Below are 23,525 nucleotides of genomic sequence, written 5' to 3' on the forward strand. Positions count from 1 at the left end.
GGCACAAGGAGAAGGGGATGACAGAGGACGAGATGGTTGGATAGTGTTCTCGAAGCTACCAGCATGAGTTTGACCAAACTGCGGGAGGCAGTGGAAGACAGGAGTGCCTGGCGTGCTCTGGTCCATGGGGTCACGAAGAGTCGGACACAACTAAACGACTAAACAACAACAACGAGCATACCTCTGCTAAAATAACCTGTGGCCACCCATACGAAACAGTGGGCAGATTCCGAAAATCTCTGCTTGTAATATCTTTAACAGAGTCATCTTTTTTGCTTTCATGCTAGACATGCAGTGGGCACTGTGAACCCACAATCAACCCACTCAGCCATGTAGACAGGACAGGGTGGGCGATGGGTGGTCCCAGCACCTGGCCTTGATATTCATGCTTTGGGTGCTGGTGGCCTGCTCCCTCTTTTATATTAGAAGCATGGCATGTACTCTACATGTGCAGATCTACTCCATCACAACAAACAGGTTGCCAGGATGTGCATTTACGTGGGCCAGCATGGTGTTGTTGTGCAGCAGTTCTCAAACTGTGGTCCACCAGTGGTCCGTGAGCTCCATTCAGGTGGTCCATGGCAGATCTGTGGGTTTGTGGTTGAAGATGAGAGACAGCACATCCACTGCATGTAATGTTCGTACTCATTTTTAACTGCATTTTTCCTGATCCTTTAATTTCCTACATTGTATTATTACTATTATCATTGCTTAAATTTGTATGCTGCCCTTACACCCACAGGTCTCAGGGCGGTTACAACATAAAGTCACAATACAAAAACACGTAATGGAAACAAAAACAAAAACAACTACGTATTCCAAAAGCACAACATAACAAAGATGCAATTAAAAATCACGCAGCATTTAGCACTGTGCATTGTAATTGCTACAACACGGAGAAAAGGAATTCTGCCAAGACCCTTCGCAATTTTCAAGAGGCCTTTGGGGGTGGGGACGACAGTTGGGAACCACTGGTATAGTGGTCAGAATGTCAGACAAGTCCTGGACAGACCCAGACCCAAATCCTTACTCAGCAATGAAGCCTAACCTACCTCATAGGGTTGTTGTGAAAAACACAATGGAGGAGGGAGTAATTTTGCACGCTTTTTCAGGTGCTCCTAAGAGGGGAAAGTTATAAATACAAAGGTGGTGCACTATCTTTCTAGGTCCTCTGATTCTTTAATTTTCAGAAGTAGGGAGCCCTGCACTGTAACCTTCCACTTAAATATGGAAGCTCCCACCGCCATGCTATGATCGCTACAACTCATTTAGGTTTCTTATACATACATATGCGCTCACTTACACAAGTTTGCAATTACTGGGTTACTGGTAGTGAGTACAAGAGGTCAAGTGGAACATATTCAAAGGTTTTATGTTGCTAGGTAAGCACGATAATTGTAAAGGATGGATTGAGTTGTCTTTATTATTCTTACATTCCCTAACAAGGACTTGACAGTTTGTACAGAACCTCCCTGTTTCGCAATACGAGTCCTGGACAAGGCAAGAGCACTCCCTTTCCTTACAAGAGTCGGCACCTCCCATCCACCTGTCACGGTGGCATGAATGTATAAGCGGCACCGTGAATATTTACTGATTCAGTGAATCTCCTGACACGTCACGGGCACAGAGTTGTGCGAGGTTGGTTGGCACTTGTATGTGTTCACGCAACAAGACTGACAAGATTTTGTCACAATTACCAGGTTCGCCATAGCTCAGGCAGACACACAGCGTACTTTTCTGTCTATAAGATGCCCCCATGTATAAGACGCCCCCTATTTTGGGGGAGTGAAATTTAAGAACATGGGGGGAAATGGCACAAAGTTGTTGAGCTTTTTAACAGAGGATTGCACAGAGTTGTTCAGCTTTCTTAGGCGGGGGGATTATCGAGGGTTGTTGAACTTTTTTAAGGGGGAGAAGCTGAAAATTGCTCTCCCGCACGCATTGCAAAATCTGCCTCCTGTCTGTCCCCTCACCGGCAGAAGCTGGCAGTCGCCCGCCCAATTGCCGCAGCGTTGGCCAATGAACACCACCCATTGACCCAGCAACCAATGACACGCACAATAGCAGCCGACAGCCACAACAGCAACCAATCAAACGTCCATCCTATGTATAAGACGGCCCCATGTTTTTAGCTTGATTTCTAAGGGAAAAAACATAGTCTTATACACAGAAATGTACGGCAATTCCTATTCAAATCTCCTATGCCCACAAAATTAAAATTCTGGAATACTAGGCATTAAATCTTTCTTCTTCTTTTTTTAAGCCATGGAAGGAATATCCCTCATTCATAACTCCAGGCATTTCCTAGCTGGAGGAACAGGAGGGTACTTAAGGAACGTGACAGCCACAGAAATGTTCTCAAGTGAAGCACAACCTGCTATTAGCTTGGAAGGGAAAACCCCACACTCAACTCTCCAACAACAGCGCCATATGACCAAAGGAGCAGACAAGGAGCTGCAAAATCGCTCTTAAAAACTTAAGATCAAACAGCAACAATGCCACTATAAACGGTAAGGGCAGAAAGGCTCCATTAAGAGTTGCCTTCTGCAGTTTTGGTAAGCTATCCTGTTTAAAGAGGCAACACCTAACTGACTTTTCAGAGGAACAAAATAAAGGAAAGACCTGCTCTTCTACCTACACCGATGCCCACAACACATAAAAGAAACATCACTGGAAAGACCTGTTATTTCTGACCTCATGCAGTATAAGCGTACAAGATACAGCATGAGTCTGCAAGACACAGCATACACCCTCTGAATGACAAGTGCTAATGCAGGTAATTAAACAGGTGGAATAATAGGACTGGCCCGGGATAGGCATCTTTGTGCAGATTAGCCTGGCATATATTTTGATGTTGAAATGGAGGTTAAAAATTGCCGGCCTTTCCCTCCCTGCTCAGAGACTAATGCTATGAATTAGGGCATGGAAAACTGTGTTAAATGGCTTGCTTTGCAGACCTGCCAAGGGGACCTTGTGTGCCTCCTGCAGATGCGCCTTCTTAGAATCCACATTTCTCATGTTGCGGTGATCATCAGCGGCTGAGATAACTTTGGAGCTGACAAAGGACAATGCTCAAAATCGTAGCCTCTGCATTCAGAGTCAGCATCCTATTCAAGTAACTGTGAACTCTGAGTGAGACTCCTGATGTAGATGGATCAGTACCTTCCACGCACAAATCCGAAGATTTCTGGGGAAGTGTGTGTCAAGGAGTTTAAAAACAGAATTCCGGGGGCGGAATGACATATCCGAAGAAGAGAGAAGGGGAGCACTCCATACTGCAACACTTCGCTGCAGGTCTCACTTGCATCTCTTGTTACCAAGCGCAAGAGACAAACCACAGGTCCGTAATGCTGACGAGCTTTTAGGCGCATTTGGCTGGCAACTGCTGGAGACAGCATTTTGAGCTTGATGAACCTCTGATCTTATTAAGCAAAGCAATTCTGGCGTTCTTATAAATGTTTCTTGAACGTAAGAGGCTGCCTTGAATCGAGTCAGACCACTGGTTCACTGAGCTTAGTACTGTTTGCTCTTGACTGGCAGTGGTCTTATAACGTCTTTGGCAGGAATCCTTCCACCAGAGACCCTTTAGCTGACAATGCTGGAATCGAACCTTGAACTCTCTGCGCACAATGTGGTTTAAAACTGAGCTGTCATCTAGTCCCCTCCATCGACAGTGGTACCTCTGGTCGCAAACGGAATCCGTTCCGGAGGCCTGTCCGCAACCTGAAAAGAACACACCCCGCGTCTGAGCATGCGCGGGTCACGATTTGCCGCTTCTGTGCATGCGTGTGACATCATTTTGCGTGTCTGCGCATGCGCGAGCGGCGGAACCCAGAAATAACCCTTTCCGGTACTTCTGGGTCGCTGCGGGACGCAACCTGAAAACGCACAACCTGAAGCAAACGTAACATGAGATATGACTGTACTAACGTAAGCAAGGAGGCATGTTCTGTTGGCTCACCTTCAATTTCAAGTTTCGACGTCACCCCAAATGCTGTTGGGTTTTGCATCATGATAAGTACTGAACTACACAACTATCCCGTAAGTCAGTGCATTAATTGCTCCCTTTCACAGATGACATCATGGAGGCCAGATTATCAAGACAACATAAGGAGTAGAATCATAGGGTTGGAAGGGGCCCTGAGGATTGTCTACCCAGTGCAGTGCAGGAATATGCAGCTGGTCCATACAGGGATCGAACCTGCAACCTCATGCTTTTAACCAACTGAGCTACCCAGGCTGAGCAACATCCACTGCCTGACCAAAGGAGACCACAACTCCTAATCTACTTTTGTTGCTTATAAAAACCAAGGACTATTAATTTAGAAATGTCATTCTTACAGCGGGGAGGGGATGGTGTGGAGGGTTGGATTACCTTAGTGGAAAGCACTCAGGGGCCACCTTCCAGCAGTGGCTGGGGCCTGACCCAAAAGTGGCTGGGGCTACATAAACACCGAACACACAATTCACACACAGGCGACATTTTTTCATCTCCGCCAAGCTAAGCAGTTGGCTCCTTACCGCTCTCGCCCTGACCTAGCCACTGTGATCCACGCGACGGTCACCTCCAGACTGGATTATTGTAACTCGCTCTACGTGGGGCTGCCCTTGAGACTGACCCAAAAACTCCAGCGGGTGCAGAATGCCGCAGCGAGACTCCTTATGGGGTCTTCGCTGCAAGATCACATTCATCCGGTGCTATACCAGCTGCACTGGCTCCCGGTGGAGTACAGGATCAGGTTTAAGGTGCTGGTTTTAACCTTCAAAGCCCTATACAGCCTAGGACCCTCGTACCTACGGGACCGCCTCTCCTGGTATGCCCCACAGAGGAACCTACGGTCTTCAAATAAAAACATCTTGAAGGTCTCAGGCCACAGAGAGGTTAGGCTGGCCTCAACTAGAGCCAGGGGTTTTTCGGCTGCGGCTCCAACCTGGTGGAACGCTCTGTCACAAGAGACAAGGGCCCTGCAGGACTTGACATCTTTCCGCAGGGCCTGCAAGACAGAGCTGTTCCGCCAGGCCTTTGGTCAGGGCGCAGCCTGACCCCCTCCTTTGGCAATCTTTACAAAACTTTAGTTTATGGTTGCCATCAATTTTGATTTTAATTGATTTTTATAATGTTTTTATAATGTTGCACTACTTTAGTGTTGTTAGCCGCCCTGAGCCTGGCTTCGGCTGGGGAGGGCGGGATATAAATAAAATTTATTATTATTATTATTATTATTATTATTATTATTATTATTATACACACACGCACCTCTTGATTACTACAACATGATGTACATCATCAATACTGGGCTAGAAGCCATGCTCTAATAGTTATACACCGAGTATCTGTGATGCCATTGTCTAGGAGTGTTGCCTGGGAATCCTAGCCAGAGCAAGAAATGGCTTTGTTGTTATCGCTTCGATCTTAGAAGCTGGTATTAAGCAAGCGCTCTGCTAGCTCGAGGGCACTCTCACATAAACATCTGAGGAATCATCTCCATCCTCCTCCTCGTTATTATTAAATATAATAAATAATAATAGTATTCTAATGAAACCTGCTAGAAATCTTGGGAGCAGGGGGTCTCAGCCTAGGGTGGTGAGATGCGCTCTTGGGGCTTCTTCAGATACTAAGGATTTCATAGAATCATAGAGTTGGAAGAGACCACAAGGGCCATCGAGTCCAACCCCCTGCCAAGCAGGAAACACCATCAGAGCACTCCTGACATATGGTTGTCAAGCCTCTGCTTAAAGACCTCCAAAGAAGGGGACTCCACCACACTCCTTGGCAGCAAATTCCACTGTCGAACAGCTCTTACTGTCAGGAAGTTCTTCCTAATGTTTAGGTGGAATCTTCTTTCTTGTAGTTTGGAACCATTGCTCCGTGTCCGCTTCTCTGGAGCAGCAGAAAACAACCTTTCTCCCTCCTCTATGTGACATCCTTTTATATATTTGAACATGGCTATCATATCACCCCTTAACCTCCTCTTCTCCAGGCTAAACATGCCCAGCTCCCTTAGCCGTTCCTCATAAGGCATCGTTTCCAGGCCTTTGACCATTTTGGTTGCCCTCCTCTGGACACGTTCCAGTTTGTCAGTGTCCTTCTTGAACTGTGGTGCCCAGAACTGGACACAGTACTCCAGGTGAGGTCTTTATTGCACACAGAACAGTTATTGCACACAGAACAGTTCCTTATAGGAAAATGCTCATAAACAGCATGGAGGTAATGACAAATGGCCATGCATCTATTTCCCTCCATGTGAAGCACATGTGTTAATTGCAGCAGAACCTGGTGCGCAAGTGATGGTTCTATGTAGCAATCTATTTTCCATGCAAGAGTTTTGTGATGTGTAAAGTGGCCCCAAGTCAAAATGGAATTCTGTGAGAATACACATCAGCATCAATGAAGGCATGACCTTGTATGTATGGAAGTTGGACACAATAACCGGATAGAGCCAATAGTTGCCATCTCAACCCTACCCCACTTATGGATCTATGTCTATTAAATCACCAGAGGGAGCCAGCAGTTAATCGCACCAGGCAAGCTGGTGTTAACTCTTTATTGGCAAAACAGGATCTGCACAGGAGTCTCAGGCCCAGTGAGAACAGCAACTCAGGTCTGGCCCCCGTGAAGCACTTGCCAAGACTAAATGTCCCTGCCTCCACACAACCAGCTATGTCTTCTCCTCTCCAGGGTTTCCCCAAGCAATTGGAGACTGTGCCTACATGTCTGCCTTTGCTCCTCCCGCTTCATGCCTCTTCTGGTTCAGTGGAGGGGGTAGCTTTTTGCAGCAGGATGGGGAGATACCCATGCCTCTACACTAGCCTGACTCATCTCTGCTTCTTGGCCTCCCTTCTCTCGTGTTTCTGGTTCTGCCTCTGGGCTTCTCTCTGCCACAGACTCTCCCAGCTCACTGTTACCTCTTCAGTATATACCGTATTGGCCCGAATATAAGCCGCAGCCAAATATAAGCCGCACCTTTAAAATTAAAAGGGGAAGAAGTCAATACCTGAATATAAGCTGCTCTCGTAAAATTCTGCAGGCACTCACACCCATTCCGTTTTACTGTATGTCTGTTTCAGCAGCGATATCGTAAAAGCCTACTTTTGTAAGGTCGCGAATTTAAGCCGCACTTTGTAACTTTTCACAGCCAAAATTTGGGGGGAAAGTGAGGGTTATATTCAGGCCAATATGGTAATACCTGGTTTTCAGGATTTGCACAGGCTGCCAATCTGCTACTGGGCCAAGTTCAAGGTTTGTGGCACTAACTTATAAGGGACTCTACATCTCAAGAGGGAGGTTTTCTGAAAGATCACCCTTCTATACCCAGTAGGCCACTGTGCTGTGCAGAAGAGGTGTGCTTTCAGTGTGGCTGCCTCTGTTCTGCAGAAAAAACATCCCCATTGAGAAATGAAAGGCACCCACTATCTGTACTTCCCGAGAACAGCTGAAGACATTTCTGTTTCAGCAAGATTTTCCAGCAGGATGAAAAGGTCTCTCTGCCTTTAGCTGTTCATTTTGTACCGTTTCTAAAGCGTACTTTGCAACTGCTTTTAACAGTGTTTTTAGTTGCTCTTTTATGGAGTGTTTGTAAATCACCTTGAGAAAAATGCAAAATACCATTCATCAATTACTAAACAACAACAGAGCATGCTAAGAAATGGCTGAAGGGATGACTGAAGGGGGAGGGAAGTGGATGGGTTGTAACATTTCCTGATTTCATGTTGTCAATAAGATATATGACCGCAGGCTGGCACTAGATGTGGTTAAAAAGTCTCCAGAATGACTAATCAATACCAAAAACATTGCACAAGACCTGCAATTCCTTCCCACTTTTCAAGAAAAGCATGTGCAATGAAAGGCACATTTGCACGGTGCTTTAACAGTCCCCATTTGGTTTGGTTTTACGACTTAATAATAAAACCCCTATTTATGGAAGATGAAAGGACAGGATACTCTTACTACATTGTCTGTGCAGTTCCCTCAAAGTGATCTGAAGACAATGCAGGAATCCGAAAGTAAGCGTGCAATTCAGAAGTGTGCAAGCAAATCAATAAAAAGGCTTTATTTGTGTGTTTGTGAGGATAGTATCAAGCTTGAGATCACCACAGAATTCAAGGACAGTAAATCTCATGAATCCCAGGCAATTCCCAGACTGCGCAACGGGGCTTTCTGAACAGGATTAGTCCTTGGAAGTTACTCGCGCAGGAGAAAACGAGGGATCTTTTTGGGTGAAGGTGCATAGGGCTGGTTTACAATTCAGGCTTCCTTTATACAGTGGTACCTCGGGTTAAAAACTTAATTCATTCTGGAGGTCCGTTCTTAACCTGAAACTGTTCATAACCTGAGGTACCACTTTAGCTAATGGGGCCTGCAGCGCTGCCGCCGCGCGATTTCTGTTCTCATCCTGAAGCAAAGTTCTTAACCCAAGGTACTATTTCTGGCTTAGCGGAGTCTGTAACCTGAAGCGTCTGTAACATTAAGTGTCTGTAACCCGAGGTACTACTGCAGATTGTAAAAAAATAATAATACAGGAGCTCTCAGAGCGCACAGAACTGTTCATCACCATTCCCTCTAAAAGCAAACTTGGGGGTGGTGTGCCAATCAATCTGGAAGCAAAACAGAGGCTCATGAAAAAGTCCTCATGAAAAAGCACCTGCATTTTAGTGTGGATTTCTCCTGATATACTTATTTTTTGCCTAATATTTTTAATATGTCATTTCCGCAAATATATGCATTCTGTAGCCAGTGTGGTGTAGTGGTTAAGAGCAGTGGACTCGTAATCTGGTGAACGAGGTTTGATTCCTTGCTCCTCCACATGCAGCTGCTGGGTGACCTTGGGCCAGTCACACTTCTCTGAAGTCTCTCAGCCTCACTCACCTCACAGAGTGTTTGTTGTGGGGGAGGAAGGGAGAGGAGAATGTTAGCCGCTTTGAGACTCCTTAGGGTAGTGATAAAGTGGGATATCAAATCCAAACTCTTCTTAACCATGCTTTACCCCAGTATATGAAATTTTGTACACATTACCTGGCTGGACAACCGCACTGCAAAATCTGGAGTATCTTGAAGGATGGCTGTGCTTCAGTTCTTATATTGTTTTGGAATGTGCAAATTAGGCAGGTTCGTCTTTAACGACAAACCAAGTCGAATTTCTCCCTCATCCCTGTGGGTATGGTAGGATATCTCACAGAACAGCCTAGCCATTGCATTCTGTGCTAGCTGCAATGTTGCCTTGAGCTCCCCCCCCCCTTAAAAAAAAGAAAAGAAAACTGGGGTAGAAACCTTCCAATCAAACAAGAGTGAGGGACTTCTTCCAAGCATCTAGGATCAGGGCTACACCTTCCATGAGACAAGGTGAAGCGACTGCCTCAGGTGGCAGGTTCCACAGGGGCGGCAGCAGCGCTGGCATGTTCCTTGGAGGCCAATGTTGCCACCTCTACAGCGGCCTCTTGGCAAATACGTGGCCCTGGTGGGTCTCCTCTCAACCTTGTCCCCAAAGTAGATCTTTGTTCTCCATTTCTTCCCGATGTAGATCTTCAGGCATTCCATCTTCCCTAGCAGGAGATGTCTTGGATAATCCCTGTCTAGGATTATCCTGAGATAATGCAAATGAAGTGGTCTGAAAGCATTCTAAAGCAGCCTTCACCAGCTTGGAGACTTCCAAGTGTTTCAGACCACAACTCCCATCAGGGGCTGATGGGAGTTGTGGTCCAAAACACCTGGAAGACACCAGACTGGCAAGGGCTCTTCCCAAAGTGTCAGGAAGACCCTAACTGTGCTGGGCCCAGGGGTAACCCGAGCAACGCGGTCCAGGTCCGGTCCCGAATCCAAGGGTTCCGTGAGGAGTCAGTCCAACAGGGCCAAGGCAGGACACGAGGCAGGAAACCAGGCAAGGTCAGGCACAGGATCACAGGCAGGTTCTGGCAAACAGCAATGTTGCTCCTGCAACCTGGGATGGGGTCCAGCAGTCTTTTATCTCTGTTGGGGTAACGGCCGGTCCTGATCCCCCGGCGACTCACCTCTCTGTCTCGCCCAAAGGCGAGCACTCCTCCTGCGAGTACTCAGGTCTCTCCTTCTCTCAGACCTTAGTCTCTGCAGCTTGGGAGATGTTGGTGGGATACTAGACCCAGGGGCCGCCTCAGCCTCTTCTGACCCAACTGGTAGTGGAGCAGCTGTAAGTGATGGACCAGCTGGAGGCAACAAGGTAATCCCCGCATCTGGAGCTGGTGTTTGTTGCAGGGGAACCTGGGCAGACCGGGGCTCTTCAGAATCAGGCCCCAGACTATGTTCAGCTGCCATCTGAGGCAAAGGATCCGGTGTGGAATGAGACTCCTCTGGCTCCGAGTCCGAGTCCCAGGCCATCACACCAACCTTAACATCAAGACAATAACTCTGACCTGCTTTGCTGAGCTGCCATAAGCAGAACTACAGAAAAATGTGTGGCTTTGAACATTCTTAAGTGCTATGGGAATACTAGGCACAGTTATTATTTCTATTACTGCAGTGATGATGGATATATGAATTGCAGTCAGCCACAGATTATTATTATTATGCTACCTCCTCTCCCTACAGTTCTACTCTCTCTATATATAGATGTATATTCCTCCTAGGATAAATGCAGGACAAAGTACAATGGTCCCCTATCTCCACTGGTGTGAACCACCCTCAACAGTGAACTGGCCTGCAGTGAGAATGAAAGCATTTTAAACGAATGTAGAAAGAGCAAGCAAAGGCAGAATAGAAAATGGGTTTTAATTCCCCACTTTTCAGAGACAGAAAAGGACGACAGGACGTGCACAACTGGGTTTACTGAGATAAAGTTTCCCCCAAGTACCTTGGCTATGCATTCACAGAGAGGGCGGTGGGTTCTTGTGGGCGTTGCTTTTTTGGAACGGCAATAAAACATGACCTTTGAGACTCATTTTTTTCGCATTAAGGAGTTTGGAGTAGGAGGAGAGACTGCCCCAGGCTTTTCTCCTTCTTGACACGGCGCCAAATGTGTCATCACAGAGCTTCAAGTGCTTGGGATGGGAACTTACAGAACAGCCATTTCTCCAACTCAACTTTTCATTAATGCTGATAAATCAAAAGTGGCTGACGCAATGGTCCACATTGCTGCAGCAGTATTCGTGCTAGCACCATGCACTCTGACCCGTAGCTTGTTGGTAGGCTATGGGAACATCCCCCCTGACCGATATCCTAGACCCCTTTCTAGAATGTTCATCTTTCATTAAATCATAAAGCAAGTCTCTAGAACGGCTGGCCGATATCTGGTTTTCAACATCAGGGTATATAACCAGCTGAACATCACAATATACTGATATATCACAATGTCTGATATAAGGATGGAACGATGTAGAGGTATTGGGCTGGCTTCATGGTTTTCCCCACATTGTGATTTTGTGTAAAACACACACACACACACACACACACACACACCATGATTTGCTATCTATTGCCAGGTCAAACATTATGAAATCAACATCATGATATGGATTTCAAACCGGTTTTGGATGATACGGTCATACCTTGGAAGTCGACCAGGTTAGTTCCCGAATGTTTTGGCTCCTGAACATCACAAACCTGGAAGTGACTGCCCCAGTTTGCGAACTATTTTTGGAAGCCAAACATTCCAATGGGGCTTCCGCGGCTTCCAATGCAGCCAATCAGAAGCCACACTTTTGGAAGTCGAATGGACTTCCAGAACGGATATATACGACTGTATATCGATCAAATCTGGTCTCTAGCCCTTTGGCTCATGAAGATAAGGAAAAAGAAACACGCAGGAAGTGCCATGCAACTAGCAAACTTGGGTGATGGGGATGACAGAACATAAAAGAGGTATCAGCGCCACTCCTCCGCCTGCCTCCTCCCCCCAAAAAACACCCCAACAACAGCACGACAAGGACTGAGCACCCTCATTAGCTAAAAAAAAACCTGGAAAAGAAAAATGTGAGTGGTGATGGAATGGAGTAGCCTCAAGAAGGACATGGCTGGCTAGCACCCTAAAGGGAAGCACACTTCTTAGGACGATGCACTGCAGTGTTTTGTTGCAGGTCCCTGTTATTCTATTCCATTCTCCAGCAAGAACATCCCATTGTTTTGTCCCAAAAAAATACAGAGGCCCTGGGATGACTAATGCCTGGCACTTATTTGTCATTTTACTAGAAATTTAATTTTGCAGATAATAAACCAAATACCGGGACACGGGTGGCGCTGTGGGTAAAACCTCAGTGCCTAGGGCTTGCCGATCGTATGGTCGGCGGTTCGAATCCCCGCAGCGGGGTGAGCTCCCGTCTTTCGGTCCCAGCTCCTGCCCACCTAGCAGTTCAAAAGCACCCCTAAGTGCAAGTAGATAAATAGGTACCACTTTATAGTGGGAAGGTAAACAGCGTTTCCGTGTGCTGCGCTGGTGCTGGCTCGCCAGAGCAGCTTCGTCACGCTGTCCACGTGACCCAGAAGTGTCTCCAGACAGCGCTGGCCCCCGGCCTCTTAAGTGAGATGGGCACACAACCCTAGAGTCGGACATGACTGGCCCGTACGGGCAGGGGTACCTTTACCTTAAATCAAATACCTTCTATTGTACTGGGCTACATTTATTCCCATTTTTGCCCTTATACAGGAATCCATGACAGTGTTCTCCAATACACACACACCAACCCCCAGTTATGCACAGGTCAACCACAAAATCCCCACTCGCTGCAAAGCTTCTGCTACAAGTCAGGACCTTACCTTTCCGGAACAACTCCTGAAGGCTTTCTGCGCTTTGATTCAATACAGCCCATATTTCTTCTTCATGCAGTGGTCCTCCTCGAACCTCCAGGGCTTCAGCTAGTGACACATGCATGTTATCTGAGGAATCAAGACAAGATGACACATGTTCAAGAATGTGCCAGGACTCCATTCAGGTCTTTCTGATGCGTACTATTTGCATAGAATTCGGGAAGAATTTTGCTCTGAAGGCAACAACAAGGGCAATTCAAACCTACCTCCAAAACATAGTATTTAGATTCCTGAAAACATCTTGAATGCAAAGGGCATATGAAGAGGGGCTGCTTCCAGTCAGAGTAGACAGTTTGGGACTCGACGGCCCAAAGGTCTTATTGGGACTAAGGCAGTTCCATAGGTTCTATTCTCACATTTAATGCACTAAACGGCATTTATTTACTTTTTTCCTTACAGAACTGCCCTGGCTAAGTTCTGCAACTTTAGGGTTAATTTTTGTGCTCATATAAATCTTCCTCTCTCACACATCAGGGCTAGTAGCCCAAAGGCAGGCAGGGAAAAATAAGGAGATGTTTTGTACTGTCTTATGCTGACTGACTCTCCAGACAAGGGTCTTTCCCAGCTCTCCCCGGAGACACAGAGGATTGAACCTGTGACCTTCTGCATGCAAAGTATGTGGGGCTTTGCCACTGAGCTACAACCCCTCCCCTAACGTAGTCTGTCTGCAATTCACCAACTGCAAGTTGCTCGGACTGAAGTGTCAGGACAAAATCCAGAGCTCCTGTAGGGCCAGTACACTCACCAGGGCAAGACGGTTTGAACATATAACTGCACTGGCTGCCAATTTGTTTCCGGGCCTAATTTAAAGTACTGGTTTTGACCTATTAAGCCTCAGGACTGCAAGACCTCATGGACCTCCTCCTCCCATATGAACCAACCCTGACCCTGCGATCATCATCTGGTGCCCTTCTTAGTGTGCCTCGTCCGTGAGAGGTCCAGAGGGAGGCAACACGAGAATGGGCCTTTTCTGTGGTGGCTCCCCACTTGTGGGGTACGTTCCCCATGGAAGCCTGCCTGGTGCTTTCATTACATATCTTAAGGTGTTGGGCTAATTAAAAAGATCTATGCCCTTTCAAACTGTAAGGGTTTTTGTTTGTTTGTTATGGGGTATATTTGTTTAGGTTTTCATAGTGTAAACTGCCCTGTGATCTTTGGATGAAGGGCAGTATAGAAATTTTAATGATAATGATAATGATAATGATAATGATAATGTGACGCAACTGGTTATTTGTGTCACCTGATCTCTGCTGACTCAGAAGCTGCAGTAGCACCACTTAGCCACTTGTAATGATGGCGCTACGGCACAGCTGAAAATAGACCAGCAATTCCCTCTGGGAAACCATCCCTAAACATAATTGGTGTCGCCTGTTTTATAAATCTTATTGCCCAAGACAGTGATTTACTAATGAGCTATTTTATGGGTAAGAACTTATTAAGTATCCAGCCAGCTGCTATCAAGAAAGCAGCTTTCAAGTTTCAACAGCTCCTCCGCTATCAAGACCTGTGTACGCTGGAGAAAGAGGCATCACCTCAAAAACCAACCCCAGAACTTCTGCAACAAGAATTTTAAAACCTTCAGCCTGGATAAATTGTGCAAATACAACACATTTGAATGAGTTCTTCCTTTCACACAATTCATTCTGTTTTTGGAAGTCGCAACGACAGATAAGGAAGCTATCCAGGACACTGAAGCTCTGCTCCTTGGAAAAGTTAGCCAGCGCTTCATTTAGCACCAGGCACAGTAAACACCGTTTCAAGCATGTATTTTCAACCATAAGGAATAGCAACCTGCTTTTAAAAAAGAAAAGAAAAGAGAAATGCTGATATTTTGCAGCAAATACTATACAGTGGAACCTCGATTGTCGAATGCTTCGGAAGTTGAACATTTTGGCTTTCGAACGGCGAACAACCCAGAAGCAAATGTTTCCATTTTTGAATGCATCTCGGAAGGCAAACAGCTTCTGAGGTGCTTTCCTCCATTTTTTCAATGGATTTTGTCGACCGGCAATTGCGCTTCGGTTGTTGAACATTTCAGAAGTCAAATGATCTTCCGGAACTATTTTCCGGAATCTTCCAGAATTATTTTCAACAACCGAGGTTCCACTGTATTCTGAAGCCTAACTTATATACTGAAAGCACACTCAAGTTTTCCAAGTGTGGAACCTTAAGTGGTCAAAACTGAACCATCCACGCACAAAAGGGAGGTATCAACACCAAAATTTCCAGAAGTACATAACACTTTTAGAGTAAAAGCTTAAGGGACAAACTGCAGAACTGCCTATTGAGGACTGAGCATGCATTCTTCTGAGAGTATCTGATGACTGCTGGGCCATGAATGCAATGAAATATATTGGAGAGGCTGTGGCTAACTGGAAGGAGCCCTGAGCAAGAAGCACTTGTGAGAGGGGCTCTAGAGTACTTCAGGTGGCACATATTAAATCCGACTTGAGTTGTGGGTTTCGTCCTCCTGTGCTGGTATTTCCAGGTTGAAAGTCTGAACCTTTGTGACTAAACAGAAGTGAAAGCTCATGTTTTAATAGCTTGAGTTCACTTGTACGCCTAGAGCCATTTCATACTTGCTTGTAATCCCATCATCATGTACTGCCAAGAATTATATGCCACAGATGTATTACTGGAGAAAAGAATGGTGCAGACATGAAAACTACCAGTTTGACAATGATGCTGTTTCTTAAAAGCCTTTTATTTCTGCCATAAAACTACCCTGACAATGTTTGCTTGATCTGATAATAGATATGAGAAAAGTGAACTCATACAACTTTTGATGCCCCACATGGCAAATTTGGCTATAATATTTCAGGGATGGGGGAAGAAAATTAAATAAGTTGCAGGTGTTTTGTTTTTTTAATTGAACCAAAGAACCATAGAATTTAAGAGTTGAAAAGAAATCCCAAGGTCATCTACTCCAACCCCTTGCAATGCAACACAGCTAAAGAACCCCAAACATCATCATCATCATCATCATCATCATCATATGTTATTTCTACCCCGCCCATCTGGCTGGGTTTCCCCAGCCACTCTGGGCGGCTTCCAACAAAAGATTAAAAATACATTAAAATATCAGTCATTAAAAACTTCCCTAAACAGGGCTGCCTTTAGATGTCTTCTAAAACAGATCTAGACAGATCACCACCCAACTCTGTCCATGAAAAGAAAGCCATGATAAGAAATTAATCAACATGATATAATGATAAAAGGAATACCATGGAAAATAATGGATCATCACAAACCAACTAGTGTTGGAAATCTATATAGCACAACTGAAAGAAACAAAGGTTTTCAGTCATGTTGCCCATACAGGCTGTGGCTATATGGGCCAATAATCTGAATAGGCAGCTTCCTATGTTTCCCTACATGTTTCCCATACTGGCAGCTCATTCAGCACAGTGTCACACACCGCTGAAAGAGCAGCCCCTTCAACGGCCATGCTTTGGCCTTCTGCCATACCTGCAGCATCCAAACCAACCTTGAAAGATGTTCCACATGCAGTGCATTGCCATAATCCAATCTGGAGGAGGTTACCAATGCCCGGACCAATGCCACAACTAAAGCACCCCAATCCAGGAACGCACACAACTGTTGGCACCAGTCAAAGATGGCAGAAGGCACTCCTAGACAATGCAACTACATCCGGTGTCAAACACGTATCCAAGAGCACCTGTCAAGCTATATTCCTTCAGAGTCAACCCTCATTCAAAACAGGCAATTTCCCTGACTTGAAAACCACTCACCCACATCACCTCCATTGTACTAAGATTCAAAGCTCAGTTTAATTACCCTCGTCCAACCCATACAGCTCCTGAGCAGCCACAACTGATTCGAATTTTATGGAGATGTAGAGTTACGTGTCCTTAGTGTGTTCATGACACCGTTCTTCAAACTCTGTTCCTAATGGCTTCATGTAGATGATAAACAGCAAGCGAGAGAGGAAAACTGTGCCCTGCAAACCCTACAGTGTAACTGACCAAGGTCTGAAGAGCATTCCCTAGATATCACTCTCTGGAACCAATCCTGGAGATAGGAGTGGAGCCACAACAAAATAGTACCCAGAATACCCATCCCACAAACCTGGTGTCAGGGAACTGCCATTGGAGCCAAGGGTGGTGGTAAGGCTCCCCAATGACGCTGGAGAGGGAACCAGCAAGGAGAGAGGGAGAGCTTCCGCTGGGGAAGGAAATAGACGTGATGCCAGGGAGGAAGGGGAGGCTGAGGGAGCTTCGGAGGGAAGGCTCCGGGACTGTTCCAGCGAGACCAGCGGGGAGAGCACAGGACCTCCCCTTGGGACGCCCACTCTGCGCAGAAAGCTTCCGCACAGGGAAGCTAGGCGGCGACTTGGTGTCAAAGAACTTTTATGTTGGAGGAAATTCAGGAAACGCCCACTGACGGATTCTGCCAGTGATTGAGACAGTTACGGAGTACTGACTGTCCAGCCAGGGGAAAGTTTTAACCAAACTACTCAGCTTGGAGCAGTTTGCGCCTTACGCACAAGCAACCCCAAACCCCATTACACCTGGTCTAGGAGGATACCATGGTAGGTATTATCAAATCCAACAGTGAAATCTATGAGAAGAAGCACAGACGCTCCCCCCCCCCCCCCGTCTTGTGCATTAACTAGCTTACCAATGCCAGGAAGTGTGTGTTATCACCAGCACAGCCTCATTAACTGGTCATTGTAATTATTTTGCTTTTATGTTATTACATCACTGTCTGTTCTTTTTGCATTTCATTTTTCTCCCAATGTTCCCTCCCACACAAACTCTCAGCTATGTGTATATATTGTTGGGTTTTTTAAGTGTTTGTTCGTAATTGGTTTAAAGGAATAAAAAGAATTCCCTGGATGCCTAGATCCAGGTTTGGGACAAACACTCTTTTGGTGAGAGCCCCAGCAGAACAAATCACAAAACATGCAAGAAAGTAAAGCTTGGAAATATAGGCTGATAGACCTTTAAGATATTCCCTTCTAAATTCTTTCCAAAATTCCCCTTACTTCCCTTAGCATAGAAAAATGGACAACATGCTTGGTCAGTTAAAAACGTTTACTTGCAAACTCTTCAAAGGTCAAATTTATGTGCTTTTCAATACAGCAGCAAGAAAAGACAGGCAGCAAAACAGTTTCAAAAAGGTAGGAGTTTCTTAATTATTTGTATAGGAACACAAATTATAGAAACACGGTCTAAGCTTGGAACAACTAACCCATACGTACTTTCTTATCAGAGTCACATGGTGGAAGAGAATGAACAAAGGCTTTGGTAACCCTTCCTCCCAAGGTGAGGGGCGTGACCTAGTTAAGTGTGGCAGAACATACTCTATTGTCTTAACCCTTTCACGCATTAACTAGAGCTAAGCATGCTCATTATATGAGACAGATATTTATCCCACATACTGTGTATGTCTGCCAATTCAGAATTACACTTCATGCGCTGGCAAGGTAGACTGCGGCCCACAAATGTTTATGCCACAGTGAATTTACTACTCTTAAAGCAGCCACAAGACACTTTGTTGTTTAAGCTTCAACAGGCTAACACAGCTACCCCTCTAGAAAAAAAAGGCAGTTTTAGTTAGCCTTAACCACTAATGTTTATGCAAGGAACAACAGCTAAAGCAAATGAAGGTTGTTAATAGCAATGGCATTGTAGCAGATAGAAGGAAGGCACACGACACATGCTAGATCTCCAAGCTATGCTTTGGAGTGTTGTGCCTGTACTGAACCTCTTGGAAGTAAATGCAGAAGTGGAGAAAGTCAGTCAAGGAAAGTCAGAATGCAAACAGATTAGCTAAAATGAACTTAACAATACTAGATGGTTGTTGGAGATGCATGAAGGCCAAAGGTAACTTTCCGTGCAAATGGTGGGGTTGCTGCTTAATAAAAGAATGCAGTTTTATTTCCAAGTAAATAAAATTATAACTGGTTGTCCTTTTACTCAGTTGACGCTGACAGAAAACCCCACATGTACACTATATAAAAGAATATAGAGTGGTACCTCAGGTTAAGTACTTAATTCATTCTGGAGGTCTGTTCTTAACCTGAAACTGTTCTTAACCTGAAGCACCACTTTAGCTAATGGGGCCTCCCGCTGCTGCCGCGCCACCAGAGCATGATTTCTGTTCTCATCCTGAAGCAAAGTTCTTAACCCGAGGTACTATTTCTGGGTTAGCAAAGTCTGTAACCTGAAGCGTATGTAACCTGAAGCGTATGTAACCTGAGGTACCACTGTAAACCTCAAGACCCCACCCTTCTTCTCCCCCCTCCTCTTCCCCAACCTTATACTGTAAAGGAAAAGGTAAAGGTACTCCTGACCATTAGGTCCAGTTGCGGACGACTCTGGGGTTGTGATGCTCATCTCGCTCTATAGGCCGAGGGAGTAGGCGTTTGTCTGCAGACAGTTTTTCTGGGTCATGTGGCCAGCATGACTAAGCTGCTTCTGGCGAACCAGAGCAGCGCACAGAAACGCCGTTTACCTTCCCGCCGGAGCGGTACCTATTTATCTACTTGCACTTTGACGTGCTTTCGAACTGCTAGGTGGGGAGGAGCTGGGACTGAACAATGGGAGCTCACCCCAACGCAGGGATTAAAACTGCTGACCTTCTGATCGGCAAGCCCAAGAGGCTCAGTGGTTTAGATCACACCTTATACTGTACTCAACACTCATGTCTAACAACAAATGTAACTGATTTGTACGAAAGACCCCACAACCTGAAAAAAAGAGACGAGGCATGTACTTTTGTAAACCAAGAAATTCTTCAAAAATATTAATAATAAAATAACTGGCTGTCCTTGCAGTCAATCTGGTAATGATTTTGGAATAGGTAAAACTTCAGGTGCAGAACAGTGCGTGGGAAACCAATAGAATGCCCTCAACAGAGCAAAGGCACAGAAAAATCTAGGGTTTAACAGCACTGAATAAAATGATATAACCAATTACAGGATGGAAGAATCGACTCAACAGAAACATTTAGAAAAACTGGCTTCCTTTTATCCTTCACTGGATGAGGCATCCCACAAGAGGGGTCTCTGTTGCTGGATCTCCTAAACATGATGCAATATATTTACTGAATGCATTTTCGCTTATGAATGTGATTATGAAAATGTGATTTTTTTATTTTAATTTTTTTTAGAAAAAGGAAGTCAGAACGAATAGGTGGTTCTTGGGGAGTTGGCTGAACATAGTGATAAGAAGATTATGCTGGTGGGAAACCAAGCAGCAAATGACATTAAAATGTGCATAAGCGCTTTTCAAACTCTAAGCATTAGCTAGATGAGCAGGATCAGGACTATAGTGTGTGCGGGGGGAAGGTTTAACCATCTCCATGAGTGCCAAAAATAGGAATGTTAAGGGGAACCCTGCTGAATAAGACCTAAGGCTCATCTAGCATCTTGTTCTCAAAATCGCCAACCAGAGGCACTTGGGAACCAATAACACAACAGCACTTGGTTTCCAGGAACTAGTATTCCATGTGTGTTGACTTCTGACATTACTAATGACACACAGTCATCATGACTAGCGTCCACTGACAGCCTTATCTTTCAGGAATTTGTCTAATTCCCCTTTAAAGGCATCCAGGTTGGTGAATATCAGGGGTCTGGGAAAATTCCGATGGAAACAGAAATGGGAGCAGAAATTGCCAACGTTTCCTTATTCATCCCATGTTCAGAACAGAATTCAATCCAGCAAATACAGTGGTACCTCGGGTTACAAACACCTTGGGTAACAGACTCCGCTAACCCGGAAGTAGTACCTCAGGTTAAGAACTTTACCTCAGGATGAGAACAGAAATTGTGTGGCGGTGGCAGCATTAGCTAAAGTGGTACCTCAGGTTAAGAATGGTTTTAGGTTAAGAACGGACCTCCGGAACGAATTAAGTTTGTAACCAGAGGTACCACTGTAAAGTCTTCACTGCTGCCGTTGTTTCCAGTTCATGTGAGATGTAACTGGGTATGTTTTCCTTCCATGTGAATTGTGTGTGCTTTCGCGGGGTAGCGCGGCAGCAAAAGATGGCGCGTTTTGCTGCCGCGGTGCCCAGCAGACCAGCTGACTGCAGCCAGGCAGGTGGAGATGCTAGGTGCCAAAAGCGGGCGCCCAGATATCTCCATCCAGTCGCAAAAGGCCAACTGCCAGTTGTGAAATGCGACTGGCGCCCAGCTAATTTCGAATGTTGCTTGGGACTACAACTCCAATCATCCCTGACTGCTAGCTGGCTGGGGCTGATGGGAGTTGTGAGTCAAGCAGCGTCTAGAGAGCACCGCAATGGCTACTCCTGTTGCTCTTAACCAATAGCTTTTGAAATATGAGGACCGCATCCCTAGGAAATGCTGGGAATACATGACATCAATTCTTACAACACTTCTTCACGACACTCCAGTTAATCACTGCCAAGCAGAGCGCTGCATCACATTCCTCTCTTTGCACACTGATCACAGAACTAGAGCATTACCTTTTCTCAGAAGTGGATTCACTAATGCCAAAGTGATTTCACAATGGGCAAACGGCAAGCTTCCCCCCCATGAAACACACCCACTTCTTTTTTTAATTATTATTTCCCAGATTCACCTGGGAACGAGACAAACTTGTTTCTGGACGTTTTGTGTGTAACCCAATGGCACGTTCTAATCCCAAACTCCTGTTGTTCTAATAACAGCCTTAAAAAAAAAAAAATAGTAGAAAGGGGTAGGGGGAAGGGGTATTTTGGAACACTCACTTTCGAGCATTGAACTTCCAACAATGCCATGTTTAGCCAACACACTGCACCTTATCCTAAATTGCTATTCAACAAACTGTATACAATTTCAACTACAAAGGCAAGTTTGATTCTTGTAAAAGCGAATTGCCCTTGTAAGTAATCACAGGGTTCTTGAATCAAATTAAGGGATGGATGCACCTCTGCAGGCCGTCTTATACCACCTCGGCGTTGCGTGCTCCCAAACGGCACGTCTTTCTAGGTTTGTCTGCCCCTTCCTCACAACTTTCATTTTTAATTGGCATATGATCCAAGCAACAGCAACCAAGGCTAATCCAATAAACGAAAGTGAGTAGCAGCATTTCAAAGAGTTCATTAGCACTGGTAACCCTACTTAAATGGGCAGATGAGCTCATTAGATCTCAGGAGTGGTTGCTATCAAGATCAGAAGTGCTGTTTTTCTCATCCCAAATTGCGCAAGTGTCAATTATTGTTAATTTATGGAACGAAGAACATAAGCAGAGTCCTCCTGGATCAGGCCAAAGCCCATCAAGTCATAGAATAGAGTATCATAGAATCATATAGTGGGAAGGGACTACAAGGATCATTTAGCCCAACCGGCTGCAATGCAGCAATCTTTTGCCCAACCTATGACCCTGAACTTAAGAGTCTCATGCTCTACCAACTGAGCAATACTCCAGTACACTGTTCTCACAGCAGCCAGCTAGGTGCCCATGGGAAGTCTACAAGCAGGATGTGACTGCGACAGTGCTCTCCCTACTTGCAATTCCCAAAAACTGGTGTTCACAGAGGCATACTTCCTCCAACAGCGAAGGCTGAGAATAGCTATTGTGGCTAGTAGCCACTGGTAGACTTATCCTCCATGAAATTGTTTGCTCTGCTCTTGAAGCCATCTAAGTGTCAGGAGTTCAGGCTTCACTCAATTGACATGTTCCCTCCCTCCTGGTTGATCATTCAGGAGCTTCATAAGCTTTCTTCAGCCCGAACATCACAGCAACCGATGCCAACCGACACCGGCACACTTAGGGATTAGCAGAGTTTGCGCATCATGCGTGTGACAGACCGAAGCAACTCAGCATTTTGGTTAATCTACTTTATTTACATATAAACACACACGGAGAACTGCAATATGGCTTTCTCTCTCTCTCTAGCATCAGACAGCAATGAGAAAAAACCCCCAAAGGACAATAGTCCCACTTCACGGAACACAGTAACACAAACATCCTGTTTCCATCACTTCCCACTCTGTGGAGTCAAAACATATACCGTCATGTGAAAGACAAAAATCCCATGACTGCAATCACAGATCAGGAATTCTAACACTAAGTTGGTGGCCACCACTACCCACTGCGGGATGCAACCTGGTCCACATGACAACTGCTCTGTGAGGCAAGACATTATGCCACACTCATAGTTTAGAGATTGATGCAAATGAGCCACACAAAGCCTCAGGTCACAAGGGTGATTTTAGAAAGCTCTGGCTTCCACTTTTGCTTCACCGCAGCTCACTGCGGCATCTGAGCTAACTAAACTATGGTTAACAAGCCAATCTGAAACCACTGTTTAACCATTAATCCAGGGATGGGGAACATGTTGCTGGACGCTTGCTCCCATCAGCCCCAGCCAAAATGGCCCTTGGTGAGGGATTATGTAGCCCAACAATATCTGGAGGGTCACAATTTCTCCACTCCTGCATAAACTAGAGTTTGCTACAAAAACAATGAGATGTGGTCAAGCAAAAAAATGCAAGTGAAGGCTTTCTAACTCCCCTCCACAGGCATGCTGGACAAACAGGGGAATGTGCAAGCCTGAGGCTTATTGCAACTCACTCGTCTTTTGCTAAACCATGGTTCAATGTGATGTCCAAACTGGGCTAACAACTGCCATGCTTCAAACTCTGGTTCTGAACTGCAGTAAAGCAGGAATTGCTGCTGGCTTAAATGTAAGCCTGGCAGGAAAAATGCTTAGTCCAGAAGGGATGGAGTGGCAGGAAGGCATACCTGATCTTGCCGTCTGCTCCCAATTCCTTAAGGGTAGT

General features: G+C 45.5%; 1 protein-coding gene across 6 annotated transcripts in view; it reads right to left on the minus strand.

Annotated features, from left to right (window-relative positions):
- Positions 1-23,525, minus strand: part of PTPN13 (protein tyrosine phosphatase non-receptor type 13) — a 172,979-nt gene that overhangs the window by 107,526 nt on the left and 41,928 nt on the right. For all 6 annotated transcript variants that reach the window (XM_081876584.1, XM_081876583.1, XM_081876581.1 and 3 more), the window contains exon 2: positions 12,719-12,838. In XM_081876584.1, the coding sequence (XP_081732710.1) occupies positions 12,719-12,833 (115 nt within the window). In that variant the 5' untranslated portion in view covers positions 12,834-12,838. The remainder of the gene's footprint in view (positions 1-12,718; positions 12,839-23,525) is intronic.

The sequence above is a fragment of the Podarcis erhardii genome (genome assembly GCF_964252035.2).
Source record: "Podarcis erhardii genome assembly, chromosome: 9".
Lineage (NCBI taxonomy): Eukaryota > Metazoa > Chordata > Lepidosauria > Squamata > Lacertidae > Podarcis > Podarcis erhardii.